At 47.0% G+C, this 23750-nt stretch overlaps 1 protein-coding gene across 2 annotated transcripts in view; it reads left to right on the top strand.

Annotated features, from left to right (window-relative positions):
• The first annotated feature begins 11209 nt into the window (after window positions 1-11209).
• UBASH3B (ubiquitin associated and SH3 domain containing B) overlaps window positions 11210-23750 on the top strand; it is a 138160-nt gene continuing 125619 nt past the window's right edge. Inside the window, exon 1 of one of the 2 annotated variants that reach the window (XM_058544981.1) lies at window positions 11210-11805. In XM_058544981.1, coding sequence (XP_058400964.1) covers window positions 11645-11805 — 161 coding nt within the window. In that variant the 5' untranslated portion in view covers window positions 11210-11644. The remainder of the gene's footprint in view (window positions 11806-23750) is intronic. The other variant, XM_058544982.1, reaches the window with a different exon arrangement.

Genomic DNA, 23750 nt, shown 5'->3' with positions numbered 1-23750 from the left:
GCAACCACAAGGGTCCTTATAAGGGAGAGCCAAAAGGAGATTTCAGACAGACACATACAGAGGAGAAGGTTAGGTGAAGACAGAGCAGAGAGAGATTTGAAGATGCTGCCTGAAAGATTGGAGTGATGTGCGGCCACAAGCCAAAAAATGCCAGCAGCCACCAGAAGCTGGAAGAGGCAAGGAATGAATTTTCCCCTAGAACCTCTAGAAGGGAACACAGTCCTGCTGACATCTTGATTTCAGCCCAATGACATTGATTTAGGGCTTCTGGCCTCCAGAAGTGACAGAGGATAAATTTCTATTTTCAGCCCCCTAGTTTGTGGTAATGTGTTACAGCAGCCATAGAAATGAATAATAATCTGATTCCTCCAGAGATCAAGTATCTATTTTTCCCAGGGGACTTTTGGAAGGAGGAGCGAGAGGAGAGGGAAAGAGGGTGATCTTTTTCTTATTTTATTAATTTTTCTTTTATTTATTTATTTATTTATTTTCCCCCCAAAGCCCCAGTAGATAGTTGTATGTCATAGCTGCATATCCTTCTAGTTGCTGTATGTGGGACACGGCCTCAGCATGGCCGGAGAAGTGGTGCGTTGGTGCGCGCCAGGGATCCGAACCCCGGCCGCCAGCAGCGGAGTGCACGCACTTAACCGCTAAGCCACGGGGCCGGCCCTGCTTTTATTTTTCAGGTGGTAGTCTGCCACCTGCTCCCGGAGATGGATCCAGCATCCCCACGGGATACTGGCCCACACCAGTGGCCTCCACTCTAGAAAGTTATGTTAAGACTTGTCCTGGATTTTTTGAAGATGACAAGGCTGACTATGTCATCTCCTCTGGGCTTTTTCACAACACTACTCACTCAGGGCACAAATTTTCAAGCAAATTTACATTAACACACTTTTCAGGCACATGCCATGGTCCCAACTAGCTGGGAGCTCATAACCCATTGAGTATTGTCTCCATCAATGACAAATACTTAAGGGGTTCACCTGGTAGGTAAAAAAGATAGAGTGATAGTACATAATCCCCACTCTCAATAATTTAGAATTAATTTGAGTAGGCCAGAGCATTGATCATCAGTTTCACTAAACAACAATGGAAGAAAATGTACTAAAACGTTATCTTAGATCACTTCTATTTAAAGTGATTATTTTTCCTTCTTTATTTTTTGACGTTAATTTTATGATAAAAATACCTTACTGTATTGCTTCTATAATTCTTTTAAGAAAGCATTTACATTTAAAAGACAGAGAATGAAAAAGTAAAGGAAAAATAAAAGGCAGCATATTGTAAACTATCCATGAGATTTCAGGATTTAAAAAGCACTCTGAGAGTTCTTAGTAGCTGGGGGCCTGGGAAAACTTCCTGGAAATTTTAGAACTTCAGTTGAGTGTTGAAGAAGGAGACGTATTTTGAAATGCAACTCTGATTTGCCGTTGTGTTTTAGTCCATTCGGGCTGCTATAACAAATACCATAGACTGGGTGGCTTATAAACAACAGAAATCTATTTCTCACAGTTCTGGAGGCTGGAAGTCTAAGGTCAGGGTGCCAGCATGGTCAAGCCAGGGCCCCCTTCTGCACTGCAGACTTCTCGCTGTGTCCTCACATGGTGGAAGGGGCCAGGAAGCTCCCTGGAGTCTCTTTTATAAGAGCACTAATCGCATCCCACCCTCCTGACCTAATCACCTCTCAAAGGCCCCACATCCTAATACCATCACATTAGGGGGTTAGGATTTCAACATATGAATTTGGAGGGGACACAAAGACTCAGACCATAGCACCTTGGATTCTAAGTGGTTTGGGATTGCTAACCCAATCATTGGGGAGTGATGGGTATCAAAGCTGGGCAGACATCAGCTAGGGAAACATTACCTATACAGTCTGGTTCTGCAGTAACCCAAATTCTCCAACCCTGCTCCAGTATCTGAATCTCCTCCATTCCCCCAAAACCCTGTGTTTCTGCTATGCAGGTCTTCAGAGGTGACCTGATCTTTCCCATCTCTGGCCTTTGCCCATAGTATTTTCTCTGCCTGAAACATCTTTTCTTTCCTCTCTTTCTACCCAGCCTCATCCTACCCCTACTATCCCATTCCACATCTAATTAGCTTCCATTCATCTTCCAATGTCCAGCTCAGACATCATCTACTCTGGGGAAGATTTCTCAACCTTCCTCCCACCTTTCAGCCCCTGTAGCAACTTAGGCAAACCTCCATGTCTCTCAATCATCTTGTGTTGTCCTGGTTTGATCATCCCAGTCTCCTGCTAGACTGGGCACTTCTTGAAGCCACCCCTCTCTTTGATCCCAATGCCCAGATATAGTAGGTTTACCATTACTGCAGAAAGAAGGAGAGAGGAAGGAAGAATTTCATTTGTCTTTTACTTGCTAGTCATCTGATGACTTGATGAGTTTAGTAAAGGTTACTTCAACGCCAGATTGGCTGCCACCACTTTTACTCACATATGTTCAAACAGTCTTGACCTGTGGACTCAAGCAGTCCTGTGGTTCATTTAATAGCACATCCAAATAAATTATCCACTGAAATGAGTTGCCTATGAAAATATTTTAATTGATATTAATTAAGGTTAATTGTGATGTGCCCTCAAGTTAGATTCACATGTCTTAGTTTTCTTTCTTTTTTTTTTTTTTTTAGGAAGATCAGCCCTGAGCTAACATCCGTGATAATCCTCCTCTTTTTGCTGATGAAGACCGGCTCTGAGCTAACATCTATTGCCAATCCTCCTCCTTTTATTTTTCCCCCCTAAAGCCCCAGTAGATAGTTGTATGTCACAGTTGCACATCCTTCTAGTTGCTGTATGCGGAACGTGGCCTTAGCATGGCTGGAGAAGCAGTGCGTCGGTGTGCGCCCGGGATCCGAACCCGGGCCGCCAGTAGCGGAGCGCGAGCACTTAACTGCTAAGCCACGGGGCCAGCCCGATGTCTTAGTTTTCAATGCCAGTTCTACCACTTAGCAACTGTATGAACTTGGGCAAGTTACATAACCTCTCTGAACCACAATAGGTTGATCAGTAAATTGCCCATATAGATATCTGCCCGACAGTGTTGTTGATGGTATGAAATAATGATACGTGAAAGTCCTGGCCTACAGTGACCACTCCACATGTGTTTGTTCTTTTTCCTCCAAGGATCATCATGCACAGATTGTTGGAGTGTAAAGGGCAGCTGGGGAAGGAGCATGAAAATTGGCAGAAGCAGGCAAGTACTCTTCAGTCATTGCTCATCATGTGCCCTGAGCTTCATGTGAATGACTCATTTAATTCTCACAGCAACCCTTTGAGAGTCGGTTCTGAGAGGTTATGTAACTCCTCCTCACTTTTTAACTGCGTCTGTTCAGTAGTGTGCTTCCCCCACCCATGCCCCTCCCCACTCTCAGGGCCAGGGGGAAGAAGCCCTGAGGAAACATGTGCCAATTTCCATGGTGTAAATACTCCCACCATGGCTGATTTCCAAATGGCTTAACAACTGCCTCCAAGTGTTCCTGCAAATTTAGCAGTGGGCTCTGACCAGTGACTTGAGCTAGTTCTGGCACACCCACTGCCTGTCAACGCTCCCCTCACTCACTGTGGTTCAGTTTGGCCGGCCTTCTTTATGTTCCTTTGAAGATTCTCACCTTAGAGCCTTTTGCAGTTGCTGTGCCCTCCACCTAAAACGCTCTCCCTCCGTATCTTCCTTTGGCCGCCTCCTTCTTGTCAATTAGATCTTAGCTCTGATGTCACCTCCACAGTGACCTTCCCTATCTACTTTTGCTAAAGTAGCTCCCCACCCTCAGTCTCTCTTTAGCACATCACCCTGTTTTCCTAATTTATAGCACTTATCATTGTATGGAATTTACATTTACTAATTTACTGTCTGTCTCTTCCTATTCGATGGTAGGCTCCTTGAGAAGAGGGACTTTATCTTGTTTATTTCTGTGTCCTCAGCACATAGTAGATGCTCAGTGAATAACTGTCGAATGAATTTGTTCAAGGTCACATGGCTAATAAGGAAGAAAGTAGAAGTCAAACATAGAGCTCATATTCTTGAACTCTCTAACTACGTTACCTCAAGTTATCCTCAAGTGGCTTGTAGAATAGTCTGGAATACAGAATAATTATTTAGCCTATAGTGCAAAGAGATCTCTTATGTGCTGCTGGTGGGAATATAAATTGGTGTAACTACTTTGGAAAACAGTTTTGTATTACCTTCTAAGTTGAAGATGACCCAGCAATTCTACTCCTAGGGATTCTACTCCAAGAGTAATTCTTACACACATGTAGCTGGCGACATGTGAAGAATGTTCATAGCAGCAGAGTCATAAAAGCAAGAACTTGGAAATCATCCAAACATAAACTAACAGGAGAATAGACTATTACACAGCAACCAAACCAATGAACCACCCAATATTCAACAATATGGATATACCTTACACATGTATTATTGAGCAAAAAAGGTAACTCCCAAAAGATTACAAACAGCATTATACCCTTTTATGACATTAAAAACAGCTAAAAAAGTTTTAAGTATACTTTTTAGGACTACTTAAAGATTCAATAAAATTATATGAAAAGGTAAACAGGGAATGATGAACACAGGATGTAGGATGAAGATACCTGGGGTATGGTGAGGCAGGGGATTGGCTTGTTGGAGTGGGGAGTGGTCATCTGGTAAGATATAGGTTCTAATTTTTTTTTTTTTTTTTTGGTGAGGAAGATTGTCGCTGGGCTAACATCTGTACCAGTCCTCCTCTATTTTTTTTGTGTGTGAGGAAGATCAGCCCTGAGCTAACATCCATGCCAATCCTCCTCTTTTTGCTGAGGAAGACTGGCCCTGAGCTAACATCCATGCCCATCTTCCTCCACTTTACATGGGATGCCGCCACAGCATGGCCTGACAAGCAGTGCGTCAGTGCATGCCCGGGATCCGATCCCTGGGCCGCCAGCAGTGGAGCGCATGCACTTAACTGCTATGCCACGGGGCCAGCCCCCCTCCTCCTCTATTTTGTACGTGGGACACTGCCACAGCATGGCTTGACAAGCCGTGCGTAGGTCTGTGCCTGGGGATCCGAACCCACGAACCCCAGGCTGCCAAGCAGAGCGTGTGAACTTAACTACTATGCCACCCAGCCAGCCCTCTAACTTTTGTTTTAGCTGAATGGTTTGTAGTTGCTTATTGTATTATTTAAAATGAACTGATTAACTAGTTAAAATTGAGGCATATACGGACCATGGATTATGATTAATTTAATTCCACAGTCCTAAGGTCTAATTAAACAAAGAAATTGCACAAATGTCATGAGAATGGGAAGGTGAGTAGTACACAGGGGAAACTCAGTTTTATTTCCCCTCAGCAAGCAGGTAGCACCTTGCTTGCTACTTCATGACTCACTTAATTGTCACAAAAACCCTATCAGGTAAGTATTATTTCCATTTTACAGATGAGGAGACTGAGGTAAATTATTTTGCTTGCTTTCTCAAGCCTATAACCCAGTCCTAGAATGGGACTTGTAAAGTATGTCTAGCGCAGTTTGGGTAGAGCATGGGCCCAGCAGTGGGGAGGGGAGATGGCAACTGGCACTTCTAATATTTTAATTTCCAGAATGAAGATGGAAGAAATATCACTGACCAGAATGTTACTCTACCTATGGCTTGGCATAATAAACTTTTCCCTATTTGTATAGGTCATCAGCTATTTATGTTTACATTATATATTATGCATGAATTGGAAAAATATATCTAACAACAATGTACACAGACTCACAAAGATCCATGAAAATGCATTTTATAAAATTTTAAAGTAAACTTGCATTTTTTTTGCGGGGGGAGGAAGATCGGCCCTGAGCTAACATCTGCCAATCCTCCTCTTTTTGCTGAGGAAGACTGGCCCTGGGCTAACATCAATGCCCATCTTCCTCCACTTTATATGGGATGCCACCACAGCATGGCTTGACCAGCGTCACTGCGCGCCTGGGATCTGAACCTGCGAACCCCAGGCCACAGCAGAGTGCGCGCACTTAACTGCTTGCGCCACCGGGCCGGCCCCTGTAAACTTGCATTTTTAAAAAGAAATATTCAAAAATTATATCTTGCAGAGACCACTCTGAATTTTTAAACAGTAAAAATTGTGTTTGCAAGTATCTTGGTCCATGACTGTTGTTTCCATTCTTAAATCAAGGGGTTTTTTTTTCCTCACACCTAGGTTTTTATAGCTATTTAATTTTGTTCTATTTCTAAGAAATAAAACTTCCCCTTGTGCTGCCGTACTTTTCCTTTTGTATACAAAAAGGAACTTGTGTGAGAGGAAAAAAACTTTTTTTTTAAGCTTATACTGTGCTGTTTATTTCACAACACTTCTATTGTTATGTGGCAAATCACGGACACACACGCTGGGGCAGTGACATTTGGGATGAGGCCTTTACAAGGAGGAAACATGGACAATGGAGTGTCTCCTATGAGGATTCCAGAATAGACACGCCGGGATTTTTGTTCACAGACGGGCAAAAAAGAAACAAAAACAGACTCCCTCCTCTTTTCCTTTTGCAATTAAAGGATAGATCTTAATTTTTTCAATATGTGAGAAAAATATAAGCTTTTTATTGGTTTGGAGTGATGCTCCAAACTTATTCTCAGCCTTAGCTTTTTCTGCTGTGTGACATGGCCTCGCAGATTAAACAACCCATCAACAATTGTATAAATGCTACTACAGACTTTCTATGTGCCCAAAATTGTGCTAAGCATAGGGACAAATTTAAGACTGAAATAGTCACCAATCTCCAAGTCCTTAGATTTGTTATAATTGTGCCTTGGGACAGGGTAGGAATGACATGACTTTTTAAAAAAATTTTAATTTAATTTAATTTTTTTTATTGAGGTATAATTGACATATAACATTGTGTAAATTTAAGGTATACAATATATTAATTTGATACATTTATATTACAGTATAACTGCTCTTGTAGCATTCTGTCAAGTCATGTAATTATTATTTCTTCTAGCGGTGGGAACAACATGACTTTTAAAAATTTGTTTTTTATTTTTTTATTGAGGTAACATTGGTTTATAACATTATGTACATTTCAGGTATACATCATTATATTTTGACTTTTGTGTAGACTACATCCATGTTCACCACCAAAAGTCTAGTTGCCATCCGTCCAACATGACTTTTTAAAGTCCATTTCACTCTAACATTCTACCTGTGTGGACCCTTCTCCTCTCTCCCCAACCCAGCCCTCAGCTGCCCCTCCCTTCCCAGCAACCTCTTCCTCCTCTCACCAATCCCACTCCATTCCTCTTTACTTTTCTTTTTTATTAAATTATTGTCTGTCAGAACTAAAGTGGGCATTAAAGATCATCTAGTTCAGTGTTTTTCAAAATGTTTTTTGACTCTTTAAACCATCTTCCCATGGAAAACCATACATAAAACTCCAAGACATATAGACATAAAGTGCACCCACCCTGAAAAGGGGAAGGGGAAGCCGTGCTTCACCCACTCAACCTTCAGTTGAATAATCCCAACCCCTGCCCACAAAGAGTCCCTGAGGGTCCCTTGGCAAAGTCCTAGGGATCCCCAGCCTAAGCCAACTCCCTCATTTGGCAGGTGAGGAGGCTGAGGCCCAGAGAGGGGCAGAAAACAATATCCAAGGCACAGCCCACACTTAGGCATCCCGGTTCCCAGTTCTGGAGCCCTTCCATGCTCTTCCCTTTCTTTCCTTACCACACGCTTTCAAAATCTTCTGGCCACAAGGAATCCCCTTGACATCGAGGGGCTAAAGTCATTCCCAGCCGTTTGAAAACTGCCTTCATTTGCCAAGACAACATCCCAACCTTGGGGACTGGGGATATTCTGCAGACTTTACCACCTGTTCTTAACGCAGTCACTTGACCTTTTCTCAAGGACAGAGACAAGAAGAAAAAGACATAGGACACCCTTCAGAAATTGAGTGCAGGGCAGGCCCTGAGGCTTAGTGGTTAAGTGCTGTGCTCTGCTGCTGGTGGCCCGGGTTCGGATCCCGGGCGCGCACCGATGCACTGCTCCTCCGGCCATGCTGAGGCCACGTCCCACATACAGCAACTAGAAGGATGTGCAACTACGACATACAACTATTGACTGGGGCTTTGGGGAAAAAAAAAGGAGGAGGATTGACAATAGATGTTAGCTCAGAGTCGGTCTTCCTCAGCAACAAGAGGATTAGCATGGATGTTAGCTCAGGGCTGATCTTCCTCACAAAAAAACAAAAGAAAACTAAAAAAAGAAATTATGAGTGCAGTTAATTAGGCCCATCCTGGGCATCCCTGTGGCCATTTCAAAAGGGCTGCCACACCAAGAAAGTGGCTGGGGCCAGTAGGGGTGGAGTGAAACAGTGCTCACGTGAACATAAAGGTTTGTGCTCCAGGGTGGATTCTGACATGACCCACTGTTGCAGGAGGACATGATAACTTACTTTCTCTTCTGAGGAGGCAGCTTAGTGCTCATGCGCCAGCTCCCTCACTGTGCAGGGCCCCCCTCCCCCTCACTCCTTCCCCCTCACAGCTGTTAGATACCTTGTCAATGAGTAGTCATTCCTCTTCTCTTTGTAATCTAACAATATGGACATTTAGCGTTTCAAAGTCGATACAATTAAAGCACAATGCATGTTAATTGCCAGCCCCCGACTCCGTGCAGAACAAATGGCAGCACCCAGCTGAAGAAGGGTGAGGCAGCCAGGCTGGGATTTCTGTAGCAGTGCCCCAGACAAAACAGTTTGTATCTGAGGTGTCTGGTTTTCCATAGTGCTTTATCCAGGCTACCTAAAACTATTTCTTTTTTTTGTGTGTGAGGAAGATCAGCCCTGACCTAACATCCGATGCCAATCTTCCTCTTTTTTTGCTGAGGAAGACTGGCCCTGGGCTAACATCTGTGCCCATCTTCCTCCACTTTATATGGGACACCGCCACAGCATGGCTTGACAAGCGGTGCGTCGGTGCGTGCCAGGGATCCCAACCCTCCAACCCCGGGCCGCAGCAGCGGAGCGCGCGCACTTAACTGCTGCGCCACCAGGCCGGTCCCCTAAAACTATTTTTATATCCATCATTTCCTCACACAGTTTGCCTAGAGGCAGGGAGAAAGACAATTAATTCAATTCTTCTGGAGAAGCAGGGACCCAGCACTTCTGTGTCAAGGGGCACAGGAGGAGTCACAGGTGACCATGTTATTTTAACGGTTTGGCATCTCTTCGTCATCCGAACAATGGTGGTAAGTGGTTATTTGGACAAATTTTAAGAGCTCAAATCCTGATTCTACCACTTACTAGTCATGTGACCTTGAACAAGATACTTGACCTCTGTCTGTTTCAACATCTTCATTTGTCAAGTGGCTGATGATAATTCGGTAGTGCTTGTTTCATTCTCTTGTTGAGGGATTAAATTATATGTGTAAGAAGCTAAGAACAGCACCAGCATAAAGCAAGTTCTCAATAAATTTGGCTTATTATCTGTGTAGTGCTTATGGTTTACAAAGTGCTTCCACTGACATTAGTAACTCTTGACTAGGCTCCAGATCATTTGACTCTCAGCCCAAGCATTTGGAAGAAATTTGGAACATTGGGTAAGGTCCAGCATACTTTACCAAAAACATCCCAAGGAGGCTAGTCTGTGAGGTATGTCTTCCCCAGCCCCATCCTGTCTCTTTGCTCCGTGCCCTGGAAAAGCACTCTGCGAGGCTGCTGGACACTTCCTCTGCTCTGGCAGAAGCTCCCACCCAGGAAGCCTGACCTTTCCCTCGTGCCTTACACAGCAGGAGGCAGAATTATGCACATTGTTGCTTAAGTCCCAGTAGTTCTAATCTCCGCACTTCCAAACACCACTGGATATTCTTTAGAAAATCAGTTCTGGGCTAAGAGAATCAAGCTGTGTCATTTCCCCTGGTAAAATCCTTAGATGCCTTATACAGCAACATCAAGAAGCTGCCCCATGAGCGCTGGTCACCATTCTTCCCGCACACTCCCGGCGGGGAAGAGGGCTGACATTTTTGGAGAATCCAGTGTGTGTAAGGCTAGGTTCCTGTGCTGCGTACAGATGAGGACATGGGACTGTAGGGGGCAGAAGCAGCTTGTCCAAGGTACCACAGTGGATAAAAGCTCTGGCTGTGCACTTACCAGCTCTATGATCTTCCTCAACCTCTCTGAGCTGAGTTTTCTCATCTGTAAAACTGGGATAATAATCATACACACCTCATAGGCTTATGTAAAAATTGAATGAGTTATTTATTATGCTTAGCACCATGACTGACACATAGAAGAGCCCAATAAATGTTAGGTTTTATCATTATTATTACTTGAAAAGAGGAGCAGCTAGGATTGACTCTGTGTCTTTTCCATTACACTGAGTGGGGCCCTTGCCCTGACTGAGGATAAGTTTGTCTCCAAATGAAAGAGCCTTAACATCCCCAAGCCAAGTTCATGGTGTGGGGCACAGGGGAGTGGGTACAGTTAGGACATCCACCTTGGAGTTGGGAGTAGTTTTCTCCAACCTATGATGCAATTCATCTATCCCTCACTGCTGAGCAGTGATGAAGATCCAGTCTTTCTATGAATCCTTTTATTGACAGGGTACTCATTCCCTAATGAAAAGCAACCCATTCCATTTCCAACACCTCTTATAAGTAGAAAGTGTCCTTCTCTGTTTCTTCTGTTTCCTCCACCCTCCTTCCACTTCCCACTTCCTTCCCCTCCTCCTCCTTCCTCCTTCCATCTTCCCCTTTCTCTTCTTTCCACCCTGTCCTCTCCCTCTTTTCTGCTCTCCTCCCAGGCCTGAGAGTCTGGGGCCGCACTCTTTGCCCTGGAGTCACTCTCTCAGTCATGGAGAGCACAGTAATTCTTCAGGGTAGCCACTTGGCCAGCTGATGGAACCTGGTCTCCAAGGGCCATAATAATCCTCTGGGTTTTGCAGGGTCTTTCGGAAGCAAAACCTTTTACCCGGACCTTAAGGCTTGGCCTTCTGGTTCATTAATGTCATCCATCAATTCGCCCAATTTCCATTATTAACCCCATCTAGAACCATCTGAAACTTGAAATGGGTTGGTCTGGTGTCTTGAGGCCCGGCTGGCCTTATATGCAAGCCATGGAGAAGGTTGGGGCGCTGGGAGGGACTCTCCAGAACCAATGCACACAGGCAGCTTTCGCTGGTTCGAATCCTCCGCCTAGAAGCACCGTCTCTACAGCTCGCGCCCGGCCTCCAGCGGCCTCTGGCAGTGCTGCCGCTTTAAGAGAGGGGCGGGGTCCCGGTGCAGCCAAGGCAGGGCCAGCCCACAACGCTCCTTTTCCTTTTTGATCCATTCAAAAATTACTCATTGCAAATTCCCGGACTGCTAGGAGAGGAGAAGCAAGGGGGCGGAGGAGAGAGGGCTGCTGCAGGCGCCGCGCTGGGGGCACCCGGGGGCCTAACTAGCTGACGGCTGGTCCGGCAGAAGCAGCTCGCCGGCCGTTCTGGCTCCGGTGGCCTCACCAGGAAGCGTCAGTCTCCACACTGGGGAAGCTCTGAGCGCCGCCTCCGCCGCCGCCTCCCGCCCAGCTCTCGGTCCCCGAGCCCCCTCCCCTACCCCAGCCCGGCTCCCTCCTCGTCCCGTGCGCTCCGGCTTGGGCGCCTTCCCCGGCGATGGCTGGCCGCTGAGCCATGGCTCAGTACGGCCACCCCAGCCCGCTCGGCATGGCCGCGAGAGAGGAGCTGTACAGCAAAGTCACCCCGCGGAGGAACCGCCAGCAGCGCCCCGGCACCATCAAGCATGGATCGGCGCTGGACGTGCTCCTCTCCATGGGGTTCCCCAGAGCCCGCGCGTAAGTGGCCAGCTCGCAGCCCTCGCGACCCCTCCCGCCCCACGCGCCGGCCCTCGGCTTCGCTCCGGCTCGCCTCCCCGCGCCTGCCTCACGGGCGGCGCGCTCCCTGCTGCCCACGACCTGTTGGGGGCAGGATGGGCGCGCAGGCAGCCCGAGACTCATCTCCTCCGGGCGGGGGTGCAGGGGAAGACGCCGCGCCGGAGCGCTAGGCTGGGGGCTTGCTTGACATACCTAAGGGGAGGCATGCCTAAGGACGAGGGATGCCTAAGGGCGAGGGCACCAGGTTCGAGTCCCGGGTACCGTGCCCAGCGGCCGGCCTCCGCGGATGGGGCTAAGCCGATCTCTCGCAGGCTCCCCGAGGTCTCCAGCGCCGAGCCCCTGGGGAGGCGGGGCCCCATAGTGGATTCAGGCACCCACTCGATCCGGAACGCTGGGCTGGCTTGGGATCCTCTGATGGCTGGGAAAGGGCAAGGGACAGCGGGGCAGGGAGGCCGACGCTCCCACTGCAGCGGCTTCCAGCTCCGGATGTCGCTGTCGGGTTAGGTCTCCCTCCGGAGTAGGAGGAGCGGGAGCGTGGGTGTTGCTGCGTGTTCATTGATAGGGAGGATGGAATGAGAAGGAAAAGCAATTTCTCCAGGGGACCTGGGTTCTTGTCAGCCGTGACGGCAGCGCAGAAATCTGTGGGTGCCTGAGAGTAAGGAGGGGGAGCTGTCCTCTCTCATCCTTCCCCCCGGAGCGAAGGGTAGGCAAGGACAGAGAGAGCGCAGGTGGCTGCCCCTGCAGCCTGCTGGGAAGAGGCCTGGTCGCCAGCACAAGGCGGCAGCAGCAGCAGCAGGAGCCTTCTGAAGCTGGTTATCCAAGACTGTGGCGCTGGAACCCTGCCTAGGAGGAAGCCAAGACCCAGTGGCCAGGCCCTTCTCCCTCTCGTGCAGATTTCTTAGGTGGGGACACGTGGCCTGGGATCCTGTGGGGCGCTGCTGCTTTGAATTACATCACCTGAAAGCGAACTTGGGCAAACTTTATCAGGAAGGGCCAAGTTAAAGTTTTTTTTTTTTTTTCCTGTGCCTTTTTTCAGGTGGTAATTCTAGGTTTCCCTTTTGCCATCTCTGGGGAAACCTTGTTTATTCTTTACCTTGGCTGTAACCTCTTAATCAAAGCAAACGCCTGATTTTGTCATTCCCCCCAGCCTGCTGGGTTGGGTTGGGGTGGCCACAAAATGGGCTGACATTTTTGCAAGCACTGGGGCTCCAACTCCTGATGGCAGTTACAGAGAGAAGAGGTGGGGGCCTCTGCAGGGGTGTGTCAGGCGTGGATGCTGCAAGTTCAGTCCTTCATATGGATGACCCGCTGTGCATAGCTCTCCTTAAGAACCCGAGGCAAGGGCCGGGGAGTCTGCTGGGCAGTGCTGCAGAATGAGCTCAGCCCCAGCATCTGCCTTGTCTGAAGTGAGGCTGGTGCAAAGGACCTAAATTACTTAATTAAGGGAAGAAATACTTAACTGAACTCTTCAGCCTGTCATATTTGCTATTTAAACCGGCTTTAAAGGGACATCTTCCCCCCTCCCCGCACTGGGTCCGGGAGGCCTTGCCCATATCCTGACAGTTTGGGATGATGGTCTAATTTTGGCTTGTTCTACCCCTGAGATCTCATAATAGCTAGCATTTATCGAATGCTTACTATGTATTGTTCTAAGCACTTTGCCTTTATTATCCTTTTTATACTCCTAGCAACCCAGTGAGAAAGATAACCATATGCTCATTTATGAATTGAGGAACAGAGGCTTGGGGAGGTTGCATACCTTGCTCCGGGTCACAGCAGTAAGCAGTGAATCTAGATCCAAATCCAGGCACCGGTCTGCTCAGCTCAGGCCTCACATCCGGGGCCAGGATGTAATGAGTTAATGAGGGTAAGATGCTTAGAGCAGTGCTTGGCACATAGTGGACGATCATTAACTGTAAGCTACTGTATTCGTTTCTGTGGCTGCCGTAACAAAATAGCACAAACTGGGTGGCTTGAAACAACAGAAATTTATTCTCTCATAGTTCTAGAGGCCAGAAGCCATAAATCAGTATTACTGGGCTGAAATCAAGGTGTCAGCAGGGCTGTGCTCCCTCCTAGACGTTCTAGGGGAGAATCCATTCCCAGCCTCTTCCAGCTGTGGTGGCTGCTGTCATTCTTTGGCTTGTGGCTGCATCACTCCAGTCTCTGCCTCCATGGTAACACTGCCTTCTCTTCTTCTGCCTTGGTCAAATCTCCCTCTGCCTCGTTCCTGTAAAGACACCTGTGATTGCATCTAGGGCCTCCCCAGATAATTTGGGATAATCTTCCTACCTCAAGGTCATTAACTTAACCACATCTGCAAAATCCTTTTTTTTTCTTTTGCAGTAAGGTAATATTCACAGGTTCCAGGAATTAGGACTTGAACATCTTTTGCAGAGCTATTATTCAGCCTCTCGTGGCTACTATTATTATTACTAGTGCTGCCTCTCTTTACTGAAAGGGTGACAGAGTGGGTCACATGAAACAGTCTAGGTGGGAGGGAGGTTGGGTTTGCTGTTCTGTCTCCCTCAAATTCTCTGCCTGGGAGGCAGTGGAGCCCTGGCAGTCACCTGATCTAATTGCACTCCACCCAGGCTGGTATCGCTTCTGCCTCAATCCATAAAGGCTGATGCGGTCAGCCTTCCCCTCAGTAACTTAACTCAGGTCAGTAAGAAAAGCGACCTCTCCACGGGGCCATCTGAGATTCCAGAGAGCAGCCTTTTAACCTCATTTTGGAGAGTTGAGAAGAAAAGGAGCTATGGCACCCGGCTTAGCTTCTGAGAAGCCCCTTCCTAGGCCTTCAGCCTGGAGGAAGGAGCATGATGAAATTGAAAGCCCGAGAGAGCAGTGGTCAGGCAGACTTGGCTGCATTGCCTCAAGAATGGATGTGACCAATGTCTGGAACATGGCCCTTTGGAGACAATGCTGGTAGCCAGGGCTGACAGCTCTGGTTCCCCTCCGGGTGTAACAGGGTCTGGTGTTGTGCAGCAGAAAGAATGGACCTTCCACTGGGCTCTGGGGGGATCGGCAGGGAGCTCAGGCCAGCAGCGCTCAGAGGTGAGCCCCCCCCCCCCCCGCCCCGCTCCCCCAGCGCAGAGGCCAGCAAGGGCCAGGGGCCAGGTCCCATTGGTCTTGGATAAGTGACTTAACCCTCAGGGCCTCTGAGGGGAACTAGACTAATGAGTGCACAGTTGTTAAGTCCTTGACAGAGCTAGGGGAGAGGAGTGCTGAGCAAGCAGGGTGACCTCGGGGCACGTTCCCTCTAGCTCAGTGCTCCCCTGGAGCTATGCTAGGTTTTTTTCCATCCCACCCTATGACCTTGGTCCAAGTTAGACACTACTGTAGAAGAATCTGCCACATGGAGAAGGATGGAGAAGTGGCGATGTTTATGGTGTGTGTGTGTGTGTGTGTGTGTGTGTGTGAGCCAGCACAAGGTAAGGAGGTGTTAGGGAGGCCTCAGGAAGGAAACTTTCAAGGAGCCAAAAGGGCCTATCCCTTCCTTTTGCTTTCTATGCCCGTTAGCTCTTCCCTATTCCAAAAGTTCTAAAAATAAAGGTCTAGCTTCGTCAGGACTGGAGTGAGGTTGGTTGGAAGGAAAAGGAAGAGTGTGTGTCCAGCTGGGCAAAGGCCTGAGGACCAGGATGCCTGGGGGCCAGAAGGGGGCTGCCTATCTCAGGGAGACGCAGGACAGGAACTCGGATGGAGCTGTGGCTTTGCATAACCCAACTGGATTTCCTACCATCCCCCTCCTGGCCTCTGTGGTTTCTGGGGAAATGAGGCTCTAGCTCTTATCTCTCTGTAGCTTGAGGCCAATGTGGGAGCTAGTCATTGAACAACTGAATTTCAGAAGTGCTTGCTGACACTACTCCGGCCTTTGTTTTCTTTTGGTTTGGTTTGTTTGAGCCTGCCTGTGGCTAGAACTTTGTCTATTGCAAATGGCTTTTGAATATTTCCTACTGACTGAGAGAATCTTCGAAAGGACACTGTGGCAGGGGTCCGACTTTCCAATTCTTGTCCAGCTTCTCACTGACACTTGAAGTTTTTAGGTCTTCAGTTTAACCCTTTTCCTCAGTATCCCGATCAGCTTCTGTGCGTGGCAATAACTGTCCCGTGTAACCACGAGGCTCTCTGAAGGCAAAATGAGATAATGGGCAGGAAAGGACTTGGAAAAGGTAAAACTATAATCGAGACTCGAGATATGAGGATGGTGTTATTGTGTTGGACTGGAAGAAAAGGAAGGAGGTGAGATGGTGGTTGAGGGCTCCGGCAAGGATTTACATGTGCTATTAGGTTGTCCTTTTTTTCTACTGAGAATATTTGAACAATACTTAGTTAAAGATCAGGACAGTGGCAGAAGGAAAGAGCTGGAATAAACACCTTCGACTTTGCTTTGGACAGTAAGTTTCGTTGGCTATGCCTCACTGCCCCAAGATAAAAGCAGCTCAAAGCTGGCTACACAAGGAATCGAGAGGCATCTTGCAGAGCCCATGAATTAAAGTATCCAGTTTCTCTGGCCTTCTCCAGCTCACCTGCTTGACATTGGATCGCCTGAAAGTACTGGGTCAACTCAGCATCTCTGAATTGTGGCCCATTCTGGGTGGGGCTGCGGCTGCTTTCCCAGGGGCCTTGGGTAGAAAGAGGACAAACCATGGCCCATTTGGAGCTGAAGGGATCTTACAGGTGCGCAGGGCAAGGAAGTCTCTAATCTACCCATCATGGCTGTGCGCCCACACAACACTCCCTTACATTTGTGTGTTATTTTGCAGTTGAAAAATTGCTCTCACACGCACTGAATATCCCTCTTGATCAATACAGCAGTCCTGTGAGGTAAAGCACGTGATAAAAGCCTCATTTTAAAGATGTGGAGACTTCAGGCTTAGAGGAGTTCAGGGACTTGCCCTGTGTGGGGCCATGTTGCCATGACAGCCTTGGGCTGAAATTGCAAGTCCAGTGAACTTTCCAGGCTACATGCAGGCCCTGGTTCAAAAGGAAAGACCTTGACATGCGTTCTTTTTTAACTTTATTGAGGTGCAATTTATGACCAATAAACTAAACCTATTTAGAGATTGATCGGTTTTGACCAATGAATACGCCCGTGGAATCACTACCACAAGACACGACACGTGGCCGTCACACCTGAAAGTTTCCTTGTGCCCCTTTGCAGTCATTCGCTTCCCCACCCCTGTTTCTGGACAGTCACCGATCTGCTTTCTGTCCCTGTAGATTAGTTTGCATTTTCTAGACTCGCATCGAAGTGGAATCATACAATGCATACTCTTGTGCCTGCTTGCTGTCTTTCCTTCAACATAATAATTTTAAGATTCTTCCATGATGTTGCGTGTATCAGTAGTTTGCCTCTTTTTTTGCTGAATAGATCCTGGTGTACAATATTTAATGTGCTAGTCATGTAATTATAACCACTTGCACGCGGCTTCTAGGAAAATTCCCTGTAACGCCCTAATATTACCTTAGATGTTTAGGCCACTTTAGAGATTACAAAGCAGATTTACACACATAATCACTATCAAGTCTCAGACATTGATAATTTCAGGAGAAAACTGAGGTTCAGAAGATTAAGTGCCACAGACAGTGAAGAGCATCCTGCCTTATGACACTATCCTGTGGTTTCTGTCACCACCCCACCCTCTGCCCTCAGATGCCTCAAACTCTAGCTGCTTTTCACTGAGTGGACAATATTCTCAAAGCTAAAGGCTTTTTGCTGTTCAGAGAGGCAACAAACGTAGGGAATCCTGTGTCTCCAGCCAGCTCTGCTCCTGCCGATTGGAGCTGTCAGTGCCACCCCCATCCCAGCAGGCATCTGCTGTGCGTGTGTAAGAGAGGGCGGCCCTCTACCTGGGCAGCCAGGAATTGAAGAGACTCCATCAGTATCTGCCTGATACGCAGAAGTCTAAACTCCCGGCAGCTGTTTGGACAGCCTGGGTTTGAATCCCAGCTCTGCCCGTTACGGGTTGGGTGACCTTAAGCAGTTGCTGAACACGCTAAGCCTCAGTCACCCTATCTGTAAAATGACCATAACAGTACTTACTCCGAAGGACTGTTGTGAGGGCTGTTGGAGAGTGCCTGGCATTGGCTAAGCCCTCAGTAAGGAGGTAGGTGTTACTCCTCCTCCAGTGGTGATTTTCTTCTGCAGGCTCTCTTCGTTGCTTGGTTCCCGGGTTGCCCTCCACGTTTACATCTCCCTGCTCCTCACTGTGCTGTGGGCATAAAGTAGTGAGTGTGGGGCAGAGGCTGACTGATGCCTTTCTCAGCACTTCGGTTCTGTCCCCCTGCACCTCTCTCTCTGCAGAGTGCCCCAGGGGGTGCCAGGCCAAGTGGAAGCAGACCCAGAGCTGAGCCAGTGCCACCCAAACTGCTGACTCTTGTAAGTGGCTAGGGTTGGGGATTTGAAGGAGGGCCATATGGTTGTCTTCTGATTAGTCTCAAATGGAATGAGACTCCAGCCCTGGAGAGGAGGAAAGAAGAGCACACTCAAGCGTGGCTCCTCTGCACTGTGATGGGCATAGCCCCAGCAGGACACAGAGTCGCTGTCGGGAGAATGAGATGCCTATGGTCCCCATCAGAACTGAACGCCCTTGTCTTCTTCACTGGAGGATTTCCCTACAGGCTACTGGCTGTTACCCAGAGGCTTATGGGAGAATCTCTGAGATTTCTCTTCCCTGGAGGATGGATAGGTTGATGTAGCAGCCACCTGAGACACCTGGACCTTCTGTCAGGGTCTCAGGGTATGTGATAGGTGATCCCCTTCCTTGTTGGTCCATCTTGCTTACATCCTCATTTTCCTGGTGACTTTGCAGTCATGTTCTTTGCCACATACTATTTATGAGGATGAAGCCTATGGTGAAGTGCCTCAGATGAACATCCATAAGTTGTCTGGGCTTTTACTGTGTGCACAGCATTCTACTAAATTCTGTGCAGTTTTCGGGAGGAAAAGGTGAATGTCAAGTTTCACCACCTGGTGCTCTGAAGTTAGCTACTCTCTCTAGCTGGCTGCAAATCCTTCAGAGTGACCCTCTGAGGAGCAGGTGTGCCTTTTCTATGCCTGGGTAAATAATGCTTCACAGACAGTCTAAAGGCTCTGGATTTGGCTCATACTGTGCAGGTAGCCCAGTGGTTCCAAACAATGAAGGAAAACTCAGTTTACCTTTTTTTCAGACCCTGGCTTTTGTGCTCTCGCTCTGCTCTCACTTATTGGCCTTTTGAACTCACACTGTTACTGAATCCAAACACAGGTTCTTTACCTGCCACACAAGAGGGGCCAAATAAAACTGGAACGCCAGGCTTATGGCAAGGAAAGTGTTTTTATTTTGGGTGATGTCAGCCGGGAGACAAGAGGGAGCCCTCAAATTTGTCCCATCATTCTGAAAGATGGGAGGCAAGGGTTTTTAAAGGTTGCGAGGAATGCAGCTGTTTGTAGGGAGGGGGAGCCTGTGGCCTTGCTGATTGGCGCTTTCCCATCAGCCTGTGTTTGGCCTTTTGAGGCTGTTTGCCGGGAGGAGGATGGTGAGATAAGGGAATCTACAGGTGGGTGTCCTTGGTTGTCTGCCTCCATGGTGGAGGGTGGATTCTGGTGCCAGGAAGCCAAGGAGTTGAGGTCTGAGAAGCTTCAGCTTCCTGATATTCTCTGGATATCAGCCTCCCTTTAATAAACCTCAAGAACTGGTAATTAGCCAAAACTTCAGTGTGAGCCCCAGCATGAGGCTACCTGGGCTTTGAACAATTTGTAATTTCTATTTGCCTTGTGAATTTCAGGGATACAAAGCTTTAAAAAACCATATTTACATATGAATATAACTTAGAGAAGTAGGGAAAGGGGATGAGTGATTTTGGTTTTACCCCCATATATACCCCCATATGGTTTCAAGGTAGGGGAACTGATATCAGGGCCGGCATCAACACACACCCTTTTCCTTCCCGAGACCTCAGTGTTCCCAACTGTAAAAGAGGTTGAAGTCAACCACCTCTCAGGTCTCTTGCAGTTCTGGTGACTCGGGGGTGACATGGACAAGTGTTTTGGGACAGCACAAGGATGTTTTCATTGCTTCATGTCTGCTTTTCTGTGCCAGAGCGTTTGACTTTTCTGTTTTTGTTTTGTTTTATTTTCCCCAGTGCTTTATTGTCAAATTCTTCTCTTCTCTCTTTAAAGAAAACTCTTCAGGACTGTTGATATTCTAAACAGTAAATAAATGGAAAGAAAGAAAGATATGAGGCAATTATAGCGGTAGGGAGTTGTTTAACTAGTATGCATTAATATAATTTTCAAATTGGTACATAATGTGCTTTTTTGCAAAATACAACCAAAGCACTGGCTAAATTAGAGAGGAGGTTAGTGCCTTGAGCTCAGTCCCCTGGGGGGAAATAAATTGCTCACAGGCACCTTTTTAATTAAAGGGACATCTTCCTCTCTGTGAGTCACCAACTGTTTGGGTAACAATTCCCATTGTGTTCGTTGCCCCAGTGGAAGCATAAACATTCTTGTACATAAAGCAACAGCAGCAGTGAACTGCACCAGGACCAGGCCTATTGCCGCACACAATGGGAAGCTGAACGAAACACCACCATAGCAGCTCGCAGCAGTCTGGAAAATGCCAAGGGGAAGCTGACAGCACAGGTGGCCAGAGGCCGCCGAATGTTTCAGATTTCTTTTCAGGTTTTGTTGGATAAACCTTCTCCATGGATCAGGTAGCCGGATTGTTTAGAATTCTACTTCCGTGTTGACTGTGCCCCATTCAAAAATATTTACTGCAAGCATTCGCTTTCTAAATGTTTATTCTTTTATCTTGAGTAGGAAGCACTTAGAGAGTAGGAAAGAATCTGCCTCCAATGGCTGCTTTTGTGTACAGTCTATTTAAACACAGACAAACACATGCAGATCTACACGGGGTTGCTGGAGTTCTGAACCAGTGGCATCTGCTGTCTCATTTCTTAATCAACCTGTCCTTGAATTGCCTGCCTGCCCATCCTTTCACCTCCTTTCACCGCGTCAGATTCTACCTGTGCTGGAGAACTGGTTCAACCATAGTACTTGGCTTCCCTTTGCTTTCCTCCTCGCCCCTTTCTTCTCCTTTTCTCTTCTATCGTATCTCTCCCTCTTCTCTCCTCCCTTAGCCTTATTAAGCTTTGCTCTGTGAAGCAAGCAAGGTACAGAGAGAGCTTTCCTCTTTGGGGAGTTTCATAACATATCTTGACAGTTGAAATCTTTGAAGAACGAGACAAGAAAAAAAAAACAACCCCAACATTATGTTTGTCTTATCTCCATGACAACTTCCCTGGGTAATGACCATTTTTTTTTTAATGTATAGATACTTCACCACATATTTATGGGCAAGTATTATAGCCTATTATAATAGGAGTTGGAAGTACAAAGATAATTAGGTATAATCTCCACCCTCAGGGGACTGGCAGTCTAGTGTGGAAGATACAAAATTATGATAAACTGTGGTAAATGTGATGGAAGAGATAGATGCAGTATGTATGTGAGGAGATGAGGAAGAGAATATCACCAGACCTGGAGCCCTGAAGTAAATTTAAAGTGCAAATAAGATGAGAGCAATACTCTTCTTCAATATGAGAGGTAGGAGTTTGGGAAGATCAGTAGACAGTTCAAATGATTTAATATCACGCCACATCTGTAAGTTAGAGGCAGATTTTAATTTAGACTTGGGTTTCTTGAATCATTCTGCTCATTGTCCTCCCACCTTCTATCTCACCATGCCCCCCACTCCCCCAAATGAGTACCTTAGCTACTATGTTACTATCTGCTTAGAAAGGAAAGGAGAAATTTTGGCTACCAAAAGAAACACCTGGCCCCTAGTTGGGCTTAACTTTAGATTTGACATTATTTAATCATTCTTCCATTGGGCAGCTACTGGGTGCCTACAGTATGCCAGAACCTTGTTACGAAGGTGAAGATTGTCTTTTGTCTCCAAGAGCTCAGCTTTCTTCAAGAGAGAAAGACATAGAAACCATAAACGTGATATAGTAGTACAATTAGTGCCATAGTAGAGGTTTGAAGAAAGCTCTGTGGGCCTGCAGAAAAACCGATTAGTGCAACTTGAGAAGATTGGGGGAAGCAGAGGAGGTGCCAGTTAAGGCAGACCTTAAACAATGGATAGAGATATCCTAGGCATAGAGGAGGGAAGGGCATTCCAGTCAGAGAACAGTGGGAAATTCAGAGCGTAAAGCACATGGGGGCTGGAGATTCCTTGGAAGAGGAGTCGGAGAGATGAGAGTAGAGAAATTAGTTGGGGCCAGATTGTTTCCTAGAGGTTCTGGAGAATAACATTTTAAGCAGAGAGGTCAGTTTAAAGAAAGGATTGGAGCAGAGAAAAACTAGGCATGGAAGCCAGTCAGGAGGTGGTTGTAATAGGCCAGGTGAAAGATTAATAGGGCTTGGATTAAGATTAAGAAGAGCCAGATTCTAGAGACATTTTTGAAGTTGAATTGACAAGATTTAGAATCTATTGGGTGTGAAGAGTGGGGGAGCAAAAATACAGCTCAAGATTTCCTGCTTGGGAAACTAGAAAGGTGGAGACATTATTAACCAAGATAGAACACACAGAGGATGGGGTGATTTAGAGGATGAGGCAACAAGTTTGGTTTGAGACATGTTTTAGGTGCTATGAACATGTAGATAAAGATGCAGATGGAAATAGGGATCTGGAGCTCAGAGAAGAGGTTTGGGCTAGAAATGTAAATTTGGGAATTGATGGCAGTAGAAGGCATGAGAGTGGGTGTAATGAACCAGGCAGTGTGTTAAGAAAAGGCAAGAAGTCAACTCCCAAGGATAGAATTCTGGGGGACAAATTGGTGCGTAGAGGAAAAGAACAGGTGACAGAGGCCAAGAGGAATGGCTCCAGAGGCAAGAAAAGAACAAAAGGAGAGATGCTCTAGAAGAAGAGAATTTCATGAAAAAGATTCAGGTCAACAAAATGTTTCTTTCTTATGCATTTCCAAAGTGAGTAAATCATTGGTTGTGAATGAGATGTTCTCACAGATTCCAAAGCCTGTCTCTAGGGTTTCTGGTAATCCTCTCTAGCTCCCCCAGACTCCTGAGGACCAGGATCCTGAGATCCTGCCTCTAGCTCTTTGACAGCTCTTTCTGCAGAGAGCTGTAATCTGCTCTCTGAAACTGAGACTGCTGACTGAGATCTGACTGTGAATAGACAGATTATCTGGAATCTCTGATGTAAGAATCATCTGCCCTTTAGAATCCCCCCACTGCTAATTTCCACTTAGAGATTTTACCTGCCTCCCCTGTCCCTACCTCAGTACCAACCTCCCAGCCCCCATGCATATCACATCTGAACATACCTGTCCTCACTGGAAACCATGCTGAGGTCACCTGATTATCCTTGCTGGAGTGACCTATCGTTCATTTCTTTATTCAACAAATCTTTCCTCATCCTTCCTGCATGCCAGTCAATGCATTAAGTGCTGTGGATAAAGCACTGGGAAACCTTCTCAGTTCCTCCTCTTTCTGGTCTCAGGATACTGAGCTCTCAGCCTGCCATGCATGAAGCTCATTTCTATAATTTCCTCTCTCCAGCAAGCCCCTGCCACCACCACCTCTCCATCAGAAATGACTCACCAAAGAATGCTGGGGTCTATGCTGTATCTGTAAGACATCAAGGTTTGTGAGGTGGCTGGTGGTTGGGGGCTGGAGCAACTTCTGTGTACCCGAGGGGAGGTTTCCTCTAGGCTGCTAAGTCATCTCAAGTTGTTCTGCCCACATGCGTCTGTCTGCACTCACTTACAACTTGGAGATAAGTGGGGAGGTGTGAAATATGAGTGGATGATGGGTTTATTGGGTGCTTTGGAAGGAAATGATAGAGGAAAGAAGATGGAGGAGGAAACAAGCAGAAGACCTTGAACCGGGGGTATCTGAA

The sequence above is a fragment of the Diceros bicornis genome, chromosome 7 (genome assembly GCF_020826845.1).
Source record: "Diceros bicornis minor isolate mBicDic1 chromosome 7, mDicBic1.mat.cur, whole genome shotgun sequence".
In the NCBI taxonomy this organism is placed as follows: Eukaryota; Metazoa; Chordata; class Mammalia; order Perissodactyla; family Rhinocerotidae; genus Diceros; species Diceros bicornis.
This window is presented reverse-complemented; position numbering and strand designations above follow the sequence as displayed.